The 14,554-nt window shown below is 33.9% G+C and overlaps 3 protein-coding genes across 3 annotated transcripts; 2 read left to right on the top strand and 1 right to left on the bottom strand.

The window, feature by feature from the left end:
* Positions 1 to 220: 220 nt before the first annotated feature.
* Positions 221 to 2,934, top strand: LOC133676563 (PHD finger protein ALFIN-LIKE 1-like). Its single transcript, XM_062098251.1, has 5 exons — positions 221 to 477; positions 592 to 624; positions 1,134 to 1,356; positions 2,076 to 2,196; positions 2,489 to 2,934. The coding sequence occupies exons 1-5, from the start codon at positions 387 to 389 to the stop codon at positions 2,732 to 2,734; spliced, it is 714 nt and encodes a 237-aa protein (XP_061954235.1). The 5' UTR covers positions 221 to 386; the 3' UTR covers positions 2,735 to 2,934.
* Positions 2,935 to 3,080: 146 nt separating this feature from the next.
* On the top strand, positions 3,081 to 5,638 carry LOC133676564 (myb family transcription factor PHL7-like). Its single transcript, XM_062098252.1, has 5 exons — positions 3,081 to 3,927; positions 4,191 to 4,267; positions 4,680 to 4,716; positions 4,816 to 4,873; positions 4,959 to 5,638. Exons 1-5 carry the CDS (start codon positions 3,822 to 3,824, stop codon positions 5,038 to 5,040), a joined length of 360 nt encoding a protein of 119 aa, XP_061954236.1. The 5' UTR covers positions 3,081 to 3,821; the 3' UTR covers positions 5,041 to 5,638.
* A 4,493-nt stretch (positions 5,639 to 10,131) lies between these two features.
* Positions 10,132 to 12,557, bottom strand: LOC133676934 (jasmonate-induced oxygenase 2-like). The gene is made up of 3 exons (XM_062098746.1): positions 11,813 to 12,557; positions 10,800 to 11,133; positions 10,132 to 10,688 (listed from the first exon to the last, which is right to left on the bottom strand). The coding sequence occupies exons 1-3, from the start codon at positions 12,316 to 12,318 to the stop codon at positions 10,425 to 10,427; spliced, it is 1,104 nt and encodes a 367-aa protein (XP_061954730.1). The 5' UTR covers positions 12,319 to 12,557; the 3' UTR covers positions 10,132 to 10,424.
* Between the last annotated feature and the right edge of the window lie 1,997 nt (positions 12,558 to 14,554).

Below are 14,554 nucleotides of genomic sequence, written 5' to 3'. Positions count from 1 at the left end.
TTTGTCCACTCCACTCACCATGTACACTCCACAAGCCATTCACAAATTTCCACCCATTTTAATGCAAAACCGTTTGGACCAAACGCCGCACGTGGGAAACCGTAAAAGTTAAACCGTGCTTGCCAATAGCAAAATAACCTTAATAGCGTCACACTAACACTTGCTCTTTTTTTTTTTTTTCTTTTTTTTCTTTTTTTTTTTTTTTGGGGGGGGGGGGGGGGGGGGGAGGACTCTGTCTCGCTACATGTGTTGTCTTTGAGTCGTCCTTCCTTCCCGTCCCACGTCCCTCTTTCATGATCTCACTGGACAGCAATCTCTACAATTCTTAAAAAGTTTAATAAATAAATAAAATTTCCGTTATTTTAGATCTTTGTAATTAACTGTCTATGGAAATGGCTTCAAGCGCACGAACTGTAGAGGAGATCTTCAAAGATTTCAGTGCTAGAAGAGCTGCTGTTGTGCGTGCTTTAACTTATGGTAATTAAAATTTAATTTAATTCTTAGTTCTTTCTTTTTTTTTGGTTAAAAATTTTGAATCTTTCATGCAAATATGATCATGGGTTTCTTTGTGTTTTCTTTTGTTGTTTTCAGATGTGGATGCTTTTTATGGACTCTGTGATCCAGGTAACGTGTAATGGGGGAGCTGTTTGTTTGAATTATTGTGGATTTTTTTTCTTTTTTCTGGGTTCTATTTTAGGGTGAAATTGGGAGAATTTGTTTGTTTCTTGAGAAACCATGAGGGGAAACAAAGGAAAGTGGAGTGATTTGAAGTTATGCATGTGATCTCTGCTGTTGTATCTTTTAGGATAACTGGTGTTTTTTTAAAAAAAATTGTAGAAGTATATCAAAGTTTAGATCTTTCACAGTGGAAATTGAGTGCGTCGCTTTTTTGATTTCAATGTTCTGTTCACTCCGTAAGCAGAACATTGAAATTAAATACAGGAAGAAGAGAATTTGAAATGGCTAGAACTTGTAAATCGATCAGCTAATGTTTTTATTAATGAAGAAACAAGCAATGTAAGATCTGCATTGCAGTTACTCTGGTTTTCCTCTGGTTTCTCAAGGCATCTGCCTTATGTTTTTGCGTTGTTTGCACTTAGTGATATAACTTTACTCTTATGTTTTTGGGTTAGACAAGGAGAATTTGTGTCTGTACGGACATCCAAGTGAGACATGGGAAGTAGCCCTGCCAGCAGAAGAAGTTCCACCAGAGCTCCCTGAACCTGCCCTTGGAATTAATTTTGCTAGAGATGGGATGAACAGAAAAGACTGGCTTTCTCTTGTTGCTGTGCACAGTGATTCATGGTTGCTTTCGGTGGCTTTCTATCTCGGTGCTCGTCTTAATCGGAATGAGAGGTAATTTACTGCACAATTGTGAGGACCATTTGGTATTCTTATTACATAATCATTTCTCCAATCCTGATGGGATTAAAATGTTGATGAAATTTGGAAAGTTAACGTTGAGAAAAAGTCCATCAGATTTGTTGGATGTCTAAAGACATGGCACCACCATGTGCCACCAATCAATGTCCTAATCATCTTTGTAATTGCCTTCCAGTTGGTGAATTTAGAATCATGGTAGCATGATCGAAAAAAATATTGAATATATTGCATCTGCTTGATGATATCCTTATTTCTTCGCAGTTATTTGCTTCACAAAGGACAGTTTATTCATTTATTTTTATTGATTTATTTATTTTTAAGCCCCTTATTAAATCTTGTTACTAAGGATTCCAGAAATCTTAAAAAAATCTCGACAGAAAGTTATGTCACAGATGTGTTTTCAATTGAATACATGGCAGCATGCAGTTGTAATATATTCTGCTTGGAAAATTGTGATTCGCTTGAATTGGTCAGGACTGCATAGGCCACCACAGATAATATTAAAACTTTAGTAGCTCAACTATCAATTTTGGCATGTAATGTTTGTCTTGCAGACCTGAGACTTGATTATTTGCCATTTGCTTAGTGGGATGTTTTGAGGTTTATTTATTATTTATTTTTATTATTTCAGTGTGATGTTATGTTGAGTTTGGCTTTTCTCCATAGAAACTGAAGTTCATTTTTATGGACAGGAAACGACTATTCAGCTTGATCAATGATCTGCCTACTGTCTTTGAAGTTGTAACAGAAAGGAAGCCTGTGAAAGAAAAGCCTAGTGTAGATAGTGGAAGCAAATCTCGAGGCAGCATAAAGGTGATTAATCGAAACTTGATTTGGATCATCTCAATTTTCTAATAATCTCAAACTTAATTGATAGCTTTCATTCTTAATTTTCTTTCGTTGCAACCAAAATATAAATCTGGCGTAGAACTCTATCATGCTTCACCGTAGTGACTGAGGATGCCATGAATTTTGGTATTCTGTTGTTATGATGCTTTAGTGATGCATGGATGCATTGATTCAGTAACAAAAAGCAAGCCTAATTTCCAATTGTTTGACGGTTTTTAACTTGTCCTTAACTTTACTGGGTTCCTCCTCTCTGTAGAGATCAAGTGATGGACAAATGAAAAGCAACCCTAAGCTTATGGAAGATAGTTACGAGGATGAAGAAGACCACACTGAAACGCTATGTGGGAGCTGTGGTGGAAATTACAATGCTGACGAATTCTGGATTGGCTGCGATGTCTGCGAGAGGTGGTACCATGGAAAATGCGTGAAGATAACACCCGCTAAGGCTGACAGTATTAAGCAATACAAGTGTCCATCTTGTATGAAGAGGAGCCGGTCATAGTCGGTGTCGTTGCAGTGGCAGACAAAGTAGTGTATTAACATTACCTCTTATGCAATGTGAAAGTTAAAAATGCTTGTTTATAACAGATGCCCCCAACGGTTTAGTTTGCCTTCTTCCCAACTGAACCATTTGCTTAAATAGCAGGTTATGTAATCTGATCTCTTATTTTGTGTTAAATGCACGAATAACATTACACCGGAGATGACTTGCTTTGCTGGAGTCTACTTGTCTGCATGGTGATCTAAACTTATTATGCTATCCCAATGGTTGGCAACCATATTTCTATTTTTAATTAGTTATGCTAATTATAGCCAAGAACTCAGTGGCAGGGAGGTGCGGATCATATTGCTGCCCTCATCTGTCTTTCGGGCCTCCCTATACATGATGTATGGCTGCGAGCCTGAGACCAGCTTATGGAAGTGTGGTCGCTTGACATGCTCTGCTATTGGTCCCATGACGAGTTGAAACATCTTGAAAGGGCTTCTTCCATGGCCCTGCTCTGTAATAGGCTTGCTAGGATCCTAGAAGTCCTATATGGTACTGAACTTGGTCCAATCTGAACCTGAAAACAGTAGCCAGCCCAAGACACTGGATGATCTTTTTAGATTGACATGGCAAGACTGGATTACAAAGTCCATTTGACTTCGCCTTCACTGCCCAACGCCCCTTTTCCCAGTTGATAACTGAGGGTTAACTGAGGTCGGACAGCGCAGAAAAAACAACAGGGACAGACAGAACAGTTGCTTATCATGAGCTGTACAATTTTGGACTTTAAGGAACCAATACCCGTGAATTTCCTTAACACAATTGACACAGAAGTTAAAACAATCTTTTGAGTTTGAAGTTATCCAAACTCCTATTCATACAAGCTTGGTTTATCCCCGACAACTAGACATCATTAAGCATCTTCTTTAATCAAATTATATCTTAGTTCTCATCGACCCAATCATCTTCTTCCTGTCTACATCACAGTCTTTTTCTTGCTCTCTTGTTTTAATAACCCTCCTTACAAGGGAGAAGACGTAGTCCATGCATTGTTGTTACTCATAAGCTGCCATCGACACTCTATAATCATCTGATTCCAACAATGGGTCGAAGTCGCTCCGACGGATGTAGCAAAGAGAGATTGCGTTGGACACAAGAACTACATGATCGGTTCGAAGAGGCTGTTAATAAACTTGGTGGTCCTGATAGTATGTTCTTGGATCAATCCGTTTACATTCACTAATGATATTTGATCTACCACTGTTCAACACCACGAACCTTCCTTTTGAAAGATTTTCATTGATCAAAACTAAATAGAAGCCAACCATGCTAATTAAAGCTTGATCGAATTAATTAATTTATTTTCATCAATACACTGCAACTCCAGTGATGATACTCTTGTTCATTGAGGTTTGTAAGTTGTCTAGTTATTCTTACGATCACTCATGTTCATACTTGGAATGATTTGCAGGAGCAACACCGAAAGGTATCTTGAGGGCTATGGGCATCCCTGGATTGACTATCTACCATGTCAAGAGCCATTTGCAGGTAATTATTTATTTTCCCCTGTAGCTTGCCCTCCTGCATGGAACTATACAACCCAATGAATTAACTTTCATGTCGTCATCATGCTGGATTCTTACAATCGTCTCAGATTTTGGCTACAAGATGCATACCTGCACTCTTGTGTTTTCTTGTGACAGTTTAAAGATTCAATACTGATTAAAATACACTCATGATCATTAACACTTTGACCTAGTATTCTGTTGATTTAGCTCTCTGCAAAACATAAATATATTATTGAGTTTCTCTTTCCTCTAATTTTATATAATATATTTCTTCATTTTTCACAAACTGCAATCTGTGTCCAAGTGGTAGTACAACGTGTGATTAACATATCACAGGGCCCCTGTTAAACAGTTTATACTAATATTTTCTGATCCATCTTTATTGTTTTCAGAAATACAGAATCTCGAAGTTTATCCCAGAAACCAACAGTATGTGTGGAGTGCTTTCATTTTATTTTTATTGCCTATAAATTTGTAGTACTTGTACACTTCTGTTGTGTGTGTTAATTTCTTGGTATCTTCCAACAGGAGGCAAGTTTGAAAGGAGAAATATTTCAGAAATGTTACCGAATTTCAGTGCAACATCGTAAGCTAATTATTAATCAGTTGCACCTCCTTCAACTTGTTCATGAACTAATTGGATCTAAGTTTCGGTTGCATAATTTTTGCAGAGGTGCTCAACTAAATGAAGCGTTACTGATGCAAATGGAGGTCCATAGGCGACTGAGTGATCAACTTGTGGTAGCAACATAATTTTTCATGCAGATTTATCTACTAATGAACAAAACACGAAACTTTGTTTTGCTTTATTTATAAATAAACACCATGCATATGTTTGTTGATTTCCTTTGTGGTTGGTTAATTTTTAAGGTTCAAAAGAGCTTGAAGCTTAAAATTGAAGCCCAAGGGAGATTCCTTGAGAGAATTGTGGAGGAAAATCAAAATGGAAATCCAAAACACACCAAGTCTTTCTCTCCGGTATCACTGCCATCTCTATGCGATTCAGAATCAAATGCTAAGGAATTTGAAACTGATTCGGAGGGTGAGAAAGTTGAAATACAGTCTGAAGAAGACTTTCAAGCTCTTAAGAGATTAAGGACCGACCACCATGTTTTGCCTTCACGGTATCAACTGGAACCTCTCAATCCAGATCCTTACAATCAAAACATGGTTCTTCAAAGTGATGCAAAATTTTCACATCCATTTCATGATGTCAACTTCCCATGGGACATTTTGGCCACCTGTCCATCACCTCTAGAGCCTAGTTTTTTCTAGGTTAAATATCACAACATGTAATATTATTATGGTTGCATGGAATAAAAGTAGTGAAAGCACCATTGGTCACTGGAAATATTTAGATAATTTCACGGTTATTCAGAGAATTTGGGTGGATATCTGACTTTGAGGACCATGAAGGCAACCAAAACATTTCTGGTGAAGGTATCTGTGTGTAGAAATAGCATCATATATAGCATTAAGTTGATTTAATCCTGTGTGATTATGAAGGGTGATCTAGCTTGGCTATTTTTGTTTACTGTGTACAAATAAGGACATAGCATTTAGTGGATGCCTGGTTGATTATGGAACGCAATCATTCTTTGCTCCATTATTTATTTTGTCTTGGTTTGTTGAGAGATTACATTTGTTTAGCACTCTGTGTTCTTACGTTATTTTCATAGGCACGAATCCAGGTTGCAAGAAAATTTACCTCGTGTTGGTGAAATATGAACTGCTAATTTTCTCCTGGATTGTTTGGATTTTATCACCAGACGAAAGACTGGCTGTTGCGGATGAAATTATTAAGGTTTCATGGTTCATCATCTTGTCAGCCCATAATTATTATACCCGGCCCTATTAAACTCAACCCTGCCAAGTGATAAATTAAACAAGTTTGTTCAAATTCAAAGTAATATTATTTCAAGATTATTTTAAAAAAATACTTAAAACAATGTTGTTTTATCAAGTTAATTAAATTTTATCAAGTTTTATCAAGTTAATTAAATTTCGAGTTGTCTTGTTGGGTTGATTTTGTAATACCCAACTAGAGGTTAGGTCATCAACTCACGGGTTGGTTCAGTGGACTGGGCTGACACGTTGATTGGGCAGAAGAGACCATTACAGTGGAAACATATGAAGAGAGTAAGAATATAATCCAGTTATCCCATTCATATATTGTTGTCAAGAAAAAAGATGGGAAATTAAATGCACCGAACTGGGCTTTAATACCTAGGCTGCTAAATAGACAATTTGGGCTATAATGAATTTATAACCCGTAGTTGAGTTTATATATATATATATATATATATATATATATATATATATATATATAAGTTGGAATAAAAAATGGACTGTTTAGAGAAACTTGGGTATTATGATAATTATTTCTTTTTCGGTCATTGAAAAAATCATTTGGTTAATTAAATAATTTATGTTTTTTTACACCAAATCTGTGTTTTAAATTTTGGTTTTGTAAAACTAAAATAACCCGTTTTTTATTTATAAAGATTTATTTTTTATTTATTTTAATGTAAAAATCCATAAAATAAAAATTTTAACAAAATATATATTTTTAAAAATTTATTTTCTTAAAACCACAAGTAAAAATGTTTTCTTAACTTATTCTTTTAAAATTATAACTTTAAAAAATACTATATAATACCAAAACACGCTTAACATGAAACATCTCCTCTCGTGCAATTATGATTGCTATTGAATCTCAAGCTCTATAATTATAGATTAGGTTAGGGAGCTAGTCAACAATGTGTATAGTCAATTCAAAAAATAATATTGACAAAGATCTAACCTGTAAGAAGAAAAGATTAAAAAAAAAAAGAAAAAAAAGAAACGGGAGTGATGGCTCCATGATTGTCTTCTTTTGATGAATTGATAGATGTACGGTCATGCCTACTTTTTCTAAATTACAAATTCGACATCAAAATAATTAAATCAAGACTTTGAAAGTTGCACCTTAAACAAAGGTTGTTTAGGTAAGATTATAAAAATAAAAATAATTTCCAAATTACACCTACAATCAATTAAATGCTAAACAATTTTTCGAATATAGATTTTTAAAAAGGACAATCTCTTAGAACCCAAATACATGCTAAAGCTAGGGTGGAGTGAACTTCTTGAGGCAATTTCAGTATTGGTAAAGAAAATAATTACTGTTTTTTATTTAAAAATATATTAAAATAATGTATATATTTTTATTTTTAAAATTTATTTTTGATATCAATATATCAAAATAATGCTAAAATACTAAAAACTAAAAAAAATTAATAAATTAATAAATTATTTTTCAGCTCATTTTCCATCACATAACTAAATACTGGAAAATATTTTCCAACTTACTTTTTATTATACTATTAAATATCAGAAAATAATTCACTTTCTTGAAATTTACTTTCTAACAAAAAAAAACTAATTTCTAATAATCAAACGGATTTAAACAAAAAATTTAAAATTTTTAAAAACAGCGTTTAAACCATAAAAATAAACAATTTCTGAATTCTTTGCCTGCCGATGGCACTCCTCGTTGAAAGAGCAGTGTCAAAAAGTTAGGAAATCAAGATTTTCCCTTCAAACTTCAAATAAACGTGTGCCTATTCATTTGTTACGACTTACATAATGCAGCTTCCGAGCAATTATTTACCTATTGACCACAATAATTAATTAATCTTATACAAATGTGAGCTACAAAACATTGAATCAAGCAAATCAATTATACTTTTCTCCACTAAACAATGATGGTACCAACTACAAAATATTATTTAATTTTTTTTTATTGTATGGTGCATATTTGATTTGAAAAGTAAGTCAGATGGCTTGGTATTACAGCAGTATTGACGCACCAATTGTTGCATTTTTTATGGGATCACTATCTAAAATTATCACGATGGAAACTTATTGTCCACAAATAAATTGATTTCTTCTCAATTTCTTAGTATTCAAATAAATTCTTTTACTATTCAGAAACATGAAAAGAGTAGCACCATGCCAAATTACAAGAAAAACCACATGAGAGAGGAATCATTGTACATTAGAATAATATTTTCTTTTCTTGGGATATTTTTTATTTTAGTCACTGAACGTTTTTTTACATAGTATTATTTTGAGAATTGAGTCTAGTAATTTGTCTAAGTTTTTACACTATTAAGACAAGCTTCGATAACATCACATATTTTCAACTGCAATCAAGGGTACGAGGAGAGGTTTTAAAATTTTATTCCTCAAAGATTATTTTTTTTTGTTTTAGTTCTTTTAGTTTTAGCATTTTAAATTCTAGCACAAAACTTTATTTTTTTACATTTTAGTAGTTGAGTTTAAAAGAAGATAGAGAATTTCACCACAAATGGTAGAGGGGCAAAAAAATAGTTAATCGCCTAAAATCCAATAATAATAAAAAAAATTAATCTTGGTGTTAAAAGTTTTATTTTATAAGAGGCATTTCATTGAGATATTTTGACACCTTATATTGCCAAGAGAATTATAGATCCAAGCATTATATTTTTTTCTTCATTGGGTTGATTTTTTTTTTTTAACCACTTGAAGGTTTGTTTGAGTTATATAAGAGTTTATTGAGGTTTGTGTGAGATGTTTATTTTATGTTTTCTAGTGAAAAAAGCTTGAAATTGAGTTTTTTGGATCAAAAGAAGAAGTTCATTTTCTTAGTCACTTGGGATGATAAAAATAATACCAGCAAAAGACGCATTGTTTACTCTCTCTTTTTTTTTAAGTCATCTACGATTTAAGATAAGAAAAGAACTAGCATGCTAGATAACTCATGCCTAACCGCCTTGTATCTTTTTAGCTTTTATGTTTTTTTTTTAATTATAATTCATTAAAATAAATTAAAAGTTAGGGTTTTTTTTATTAAATACCATTTAATTTTTTATTTATTTTCAAATGAGATTATATAATTATTTTGATAATGTTAGTCAATGCTTTATTTATACAACCTTTCATGATTTTTTTTGTTTCTTAAATTTGGTTTGATAGCTTTTCTGTACATATCTATTTTTACTATCATATATCTCATTGAAAAATAAATTCTAGAAAATAAAGTTTTTAAACTCAAACTGGTCAATTATTCTGGTCATAGGTTTAACGAGTTAACTCAAATTGATTCAAGGATATTGACATTTCAACATTTAAAAAAATTCAAACAATATCATCTTGAATTTTTTTATGTTAAACTAAATTTTGATCCGGTTGTGTTTATATCTTTCAAGTTAACCAGGTTACTTCAAGATAACTTTTATTAGATTTAATTTTAAATTCAGACGAGACAAGAGGTCAAATCAAGATTTATCTATCAGACCATCTCGAGTTTAAAAACATTGTCAAAAAATTTATTTTGCTTTAATTAAAGTTAACATCTCTTTTTAATACTTTTTGATGTATATTATTCACTATTTTTATTTTATTAAACACACATCTCACAATTAATTTCTTTCTTGATACTGGAAAAAACATTAACAATCCCTTCATGTTTTTTTTTTTTCTCATTTAAATTTTTTTCAATCCATCGTCCCCACGTGAAATGCGAGTCAACTATGTAGTAAATACTAATCAAAACGAAAGCCATTGATAGCAGTCCAAAACATGTGATTTGTGCCAAAAGGGATGTAAAGTTTGCTGTACAATAGTGAACAATAAGTGGTATAATAATGGAGAAAATTATAACCTCTCCATTTTTAAAAGATTTTGAGCCTATTTGTATCTGTATCTGTGTTATTTTTTAAAATATTTATTTTTTTTCAAGATCACTTTGGCGAGGATAACGTTATCGAATGATTCACTTTTGTTCCGTGAAGTGACCGTCGAAAGAGCTTAGACTTCACATGCCAACAAGAGAAGGGCTCCATCATCACTCAAATAATGGGTGGGTTTTCGTTTCTTGAATTGGTACAGACAAATAGACAATAACTTAATTCCAACTTCTTGTACAGCATAGAAAAGGAACTCCACTATATGTGATTGAGATTTTAATTATCCTAAACAGACGGAGGCAACTTGGAAGCAAAAGTAAGTGGTAAAATGCAGCACCATGTGATTCAAATTGCCCTGGTCTTCTTGTTTCCTGCAACTTGCGAATGAATTAATTGGGACCAACGTCGTCGGACACTGTCATCAATTCAACATTCATTACATGGTCTAGGAGATTTTAGGGATTCAACTTGTTTCTTGCCGCAGGGACCCTTTGTCCTAATGTAAAGTCTGTATTCATCGAATGTCATCGGTGGGTAGAGGGCCGGCCGGTCGACGGTGACGAGTTCCTTGGATGGTTCAATGAGCAAGTCACTCTTGGGGTTATAGAAGAAGGCAAGAGAGACTCTATCTTTATTAGAATTCACAATTACCCTGTGCTCCACGCTCTGGTAGATGGCATTGCTCAGTACCTGTACAAATCAATACTTTTTTATCAGTACCAATATGAATATGAAAATAAAGTGAAGTTAATTAAGCAATATATAACCAAAATGGAAAAGAGCTAACTTAATTATTGTTACCTGGATTTGATCCCCTATGTTTATAATAAAGGCGTTTGGTGCTGGCTTAACGGTGACCCAACTGTCCTTTCTACGGACTTGCAGTCCAGCCACGTTTTCATCAGGCAGGAGAATGGTCATTCCACCAGGGTCGGAGTGCGGCGAGAGGCCTAGTGTGAGGTCTGGCTGTGGACACTTTGGATAGTAATTAACCCTTAAACATGCACCGACATTTTCCTCTCCGCCAAAAGCATCAAGGAGGAAGTCCTCTTCCAGGCCAAGGTTCATAGAGAATGCCTTCATCAGCTTTCCACCAAGTTTAACCACCTCGCGGCCGTACTCAGCTACCAATTCCCTGCATAAAAAGGTTGTAAAATAGTTAATTTACGTCTTAATTAGCAGCTGTTAAATTAATTAGAACCATCACATCCGTGACTAGTCATTTCTGCAAGACTTCATGAAATTATTGCAGTATCAGAGATTAATCAAACTCTATCTCTCCCTTGCCCTTTTCATATACCTTTTTTTTTCTTCTTTTTTTTCAATAGAAAACCTTTACCCACCAGCAATCAAAAGGGAATTATCAGCTGGAGTCTGTAGGTAAATTAAATTACCTCAAACAAATAACCAAATTCTATAAAATAAAGGCGCCCATCCAACATATATTCTTGGACGGTCAACTAGGTAATTATATATTCATCATATTATCTCCTCGTGTAAAGGATGGTACTATTGGCTGTACTTGTAAAGCAATTCTATGATAAAGATCCAGCTGCCAAACCTCCTTTTCTTCTACAGTTCTGCAACTAATTGGATATATTTTACCGTGCCAACTTTGGTAGACGACTAATAAGTAGGAAAGTAGCAAGAAAGACAATTTCCAATGGCCATTTGAAGAAAATAAGAAAGTTCAGTGTTAATTAAATGGAAGAAAAGTACTCGTATATAGTATAACAGACAAAGGAGAAACAGTCAAACACGCGAAGGAATACTATAACATAGGGCTGCTAAGAGAATTGAAGATGCATGCATACCGGCAAGAAGCTGGGGTTGCAGGCCACTTGTTTTGGTTTCTGAGAGAAACAGGCATGTAATGAAGGAAGAAATAATCACTCCAATCAAGACTTGCTCCTTTCTCCACGCCCAACCGGCTACCATACCCCTCATACGTAGCAGGACTGTTAGCATACTCTTGCTTCACTTCTACTGGCAGGTTAAAGAACTCGCGCCAAATCTCACGAACCCCCTTCATCAGTTCGTGGCTCACACCATGGTTCACTACTTGAAAGAAGCCCCATTCACTACAGGCTCTGTAGATACAACGGAGGGCCTCTTCGCGGAGGCGTTGGTCGTTAGAGAAAACGTTTTGGAAATCAATAACAGGAATGTTGACCTCCTGAGGTGGTGAGAAATCACTGTTTGATAACGGTCTGTGAGAAGGTGGCTTAACATAACGCTCTGGGATTGCCTGGATACCACTTGCGGCTAAAGATTGGACTCGAACCACAGGTTCTGGCCAACTCTGCAAGCAGTTCATCATTTTCTTTTTTTCTTTTTTTGGTAAGGAGAGGATAAGAGAGGTAAAAAGATGGGAATTTTATTTCTAGTGTTAGTCCTGTTGGTGTTGGTGTTGGTGTTGGTAGTGGGTGAAGGTGACGCTAATTAATTTGATTGATGTATATCAATAAAAAGAACGTGTATATTATGGGGATATGAGAGACAAATTGTGAGATAGAAGATGTTGTGTGGTTGTAGTGTGTGAAGAGAGAAGTGGGATTTCTTTGAGGTATTTATAGAGAATTGGAGTGGACTAATTTCGGCGCCGTGATGATCTTGATTTGCTCATTGCCATATTAATAATTGTATAGACAAATTGGGTTTGAGCTCAAGAATTTCTTCATTGCAAGGCAGGCTTAATTATGTGTTAATGCCATGGTCTAAAGAAGGTATAATGTATACATATAGATTAATCACCAATAAGGGGGTTTTGTGCTATGCATGGAAAAGTTAATTTTGACTAAATATTATAGACAATTCAAAGAGGTTTTCTATCCACGTGTCTTGTGAGGGCTATATAATGTTAGTGGCAGCTGATCTTCCTGGCATCTTGTCATCTAGCATCAGCAAAGTAGCCTTGATAGCACTAGTTAGCTACCGGTATTTACCATAGACTGACCTTGTCGCCATTGCTATATGGCTTAAGTTGTTGTATTGCTGGGCAAGCCAATCCACGAAGAATAAGGACTCGTGCGGATTCAGATTCTCCCAAAACTTTCATGTATTGTGTTCTCATTCTAAAAGAAGATAGAGATGTGTTAATTTTATCCAAAAATGGGAAAAAAGGCAGCTCTAAGTGATATATAGCAAGGCCATGTTAGCAGGCATGCACCGATTAGTTTCAGATCCTTGTCTCTAGGAAACTAGTCAAGCGCCCGACTCATCTCTTTGGGGGGCAGCATTAATAGCTTTTTTGGTATTTTATGTAAGGGACAGGCTAAACGAACAGAGACATTAAAGCTTCTTATTCATGGGACTAGCGCCTAGGATGGCAACTTGCGTGTCCTAACTCATTTCTTTATTTGGTTTTGGTTTGGATATATAGTTGATGATCCTCTGAGTGTTTAGTTTGTTTAGTTAGTAAAAGTGGTCTTGTCATGATGCATTTAATTAACAACATCAAACTATCGACAACCTCTCGATGGCAGCCAACAAAAATTAAGGAGAAGGAGAAGAAGAAGAAGAAGCCTCGTTTGTTGTTTCCATGGTTCCATATAACACCCAGAATTATAAGGGATTCTTTGCCAACACAAATAAATATGGTTCAAACTATATAACTTTAGGTTTTTCGACAAATCCTATTACTTGTTTTCTATTTGGTAAGCTGATAGATATTATATTAAAAAAATAATATAAATTATATATTAAAATCTTATATAATTATTTAAACTATTAGATTGAGATGATTCTTTTGATATGATATCAAAACCTTAATAACCAAGCGGTTACGAGTTCGAATCTTACTATTCATATTTATTTGATAAAAATTAAACATAAAATAGTGTGAGTCTGTGTAAGTTTTAAGTTTAAAAAGAGAACTTTCACTTGAAAGGATGTGTTAGAGAATAATATTAATCATATCTTAAGACCTTATTTAATAGGTTAAATTATTAAGCTAAGATAGTTCTACATATTAATATATAATGATGATTAGTTATTAATAATAAAAAAAAATTACACTTAATTAATATCCATTGTGAAAAAGAATTAATTAATTTGACAATAGTAACAATAAATATATATATAAGGGTTTACTTTAACACCTCTTAACTTAAGATGTAAATGAATGCAATTTTCTGTTTTTGGGAAGAACTTAACCCATGATCTCTTGATAAAGTACCAATGAGTCAAAGGAACCCATTGGTACATATTCTTCTTGTTCTTCTTCTTTTGTAACATTCGATATATTGTCATGGATGTTGATTAAGGAATTTAATTAAAAAAAAATTGGATAAGTTATAATTAATAATATAAACTCATTTTATAACCAAATTAAACCCCTTTACTTACTATTAAGAAAATTGTTGAATAAAATGCTTGGAATATTAGCGAAAGGATATTATGGGGAAAAAAAGAACATGATTATTGTTTAATTAATTTAATTGATGAACAATATTCAACATTTACAGAATTCGTTTTTTGAAATGGGAGGTGTAATTTGAACACAAAATTGTTTGTTTAGTCACAATCATTTTCAACGAAAAACAAAATCAATCTAT

This window comes from Populus nigra, chromosome 17 (genome assembly GCF_951802175.1).
Source record: "Populus nigra chromosome 17, ddPopNigr1.1, whole genome shotgun sequence".
In the NCBI taxonomy this organism is placed as follows: domain Eukaryota; kingdom Viridiplantae; phylum Streptophyta; class Magnoliopsida; order Malpighiales; family Salicaceae; genus Populus; species Populus nigra.
Note: the sequence above shows the minus strand (reverse complement) of the source record. Positions and strands in the feature narration are given on the sequence as shown.